This window comes from Cyprinodon variegatus, unplaced genomic scaffold (assembly GCF_000732505.1).
Source record: "Cyprinodon variegatus isolate N-32 unplaced genomic scaffold, C_variegatus-1.0 Scaffold583, whole genome shotgun sequence".
Lineage (NCBI taxonomy): Eukaryota > Metazoa > Chordata > Actinopteri > Cyprinodontiformes > Cyprinodontidae > Cyprinodon > Cyprinodon variegatus.
The window spans coordinates 435,050-436,572 of NW_015151036.1; the positions used below are offsets into that span (position 1 = coordinate 435,050).

A 1,523-nucleotide genomic window follows, 5' to 3' on the forward strand; every position below is an offset into this window, starting at 1 on the left:
GGACATCAGGCATATGCTGGCTAAATAGGCAAGGTGTGACGGGGCCCTAATCAGCTGAAATAGGTTTCCTGTATAGAGTGGCTGGAAACCACCTCAGAAAAAGGGTGAGGGGCTCTGTTATTTGTCCAGTATTTATCTTGAAATGAATAAACACTTGAAATCCTCCGGTTGGTGCTGAGCTCTAATTGTCTGACTATCAATTTATTGTTTTTAGTTATATTTTTCAGGACAGCTCCAGACTTTTGCTCAATATGGTGTATATTACCGCATGATCATATTTCACAGAAGCTTGTGAGCTGACTTTAAGTAGCCCCCCAGAGGGATTCCTCCCTCCCTGCTAGCCTACCTCCCTCCAGGCTCGCTGGACTGTGTTGACTGCAGCATCCAGAAGGGAGAGTAATTCCTCCCCTGGGGGCATTTTGCACACATTATCTTTGACAGGTTCATTACAGATAAGCAATGTAGATCATGCCGAGGCCATCAGCCCAAAGCGCTAAAGCTGTAAAACATACAAGAAAAGGAAGCAGAGAGCAGAGGGTCGAGTTGGTTGATGGATAGAAAAAAATGCAGCAGAGGAAGTTTTAATGTATCTCGGCAGCCGTGAATCAGAAAACTTACAAAGCAGAGATGGAGCCTGATAAGTCAACGCATCAGCTGTGTACAGACTGCTTCTGTGTTTTTATGGCGTCTTAAGCTCTGTGCTACTTTAGGGTGCTTTGCAAACTCTTGGGTTACGCTTTAAGCTGAGCTAAATGCGATGGTGAGTAGAGGAGAGATGAGTTTGACAAACATGGGAGGAGAAAAACCCCGAGGTTTTAATATGACATGAGAAAAGTTGCTGCAGCGGCTTTGATAGCATCACACAATTACACTGAGCGACTGCCATGTAATCCAGAAAGATAGAGCAGCTTAACCTTTTAAGAGGGAGTTAGAACTTTGTCAAATGTCAGGAAAGAAAATATCATCAACCCTACCCTCATCCTCCCGTTGCGGATGGCCGGTCCGTCCTCCGCCAGCCGCAGGACAAACAGGTCCATCTTGTACTCCCGCCCCCCTCGGATGCTGAAACCGAAGCCCTTCACACTTTTCTCCAGCTCCACCGTGAAGTAATCAAAGTCCTGCGTGAGCTGAAACAAACCCCCATCAGACAAAGTTAGATTCAGGTGAATGCTTGCATCAAGATGTCGTGAATTAGATGATCACAGCAGAAATGGTCTCAGGACTTTGGGAGTGATAGCTGAGATCAGTGTGATGCAAAGTCTGTGACTTGATACTGCCTACTTCATATCGTTAAATAGACTTTATGCATGTAGTGAACTCTGCTTCCTTAAAAAAAAGGGTAAAAAACAATAAATGAGGAGTAATATATTCACACTAAGTTTTTGGACGAAGAGCAAAATATTTTTAATGAGAGTTAAAGTTTTTTAACCTACTTGGACACTTGTTTCAGAAGGCATTCCCTTAAAGGAATAGTACACCCAAAACATGATTAGCCTTCATTTTCTACTCACCCCCATGCTGAA

At 43.8% G+C, this 1,523-nt stretch overlaps 1 protein-coding gene across 1 annotated transcript in view; it reads right to left on the bottom strand.

Moving 5' to 3' along the window:
• The window catches only part of LOC107095904 (membrane-associated guanylate kinase, WW and PDZ domain-containing protein 2-like), a 147,610-nt gene that overhangs the window by 26,553 nt on the left and 119,534 nt on the right, over window positions 1-1,523 (bottom strand). The window contains exon 17 of the mRNA XM_015392271.1: window positions 975-1,127. Coding sequence (XP_015247757.1) covers window positions 975-1,127 — 153 coding nt within the window. The remainder of the gene's footprint in view (window positions 1-974; window positions 1,128-1,523) is intronic.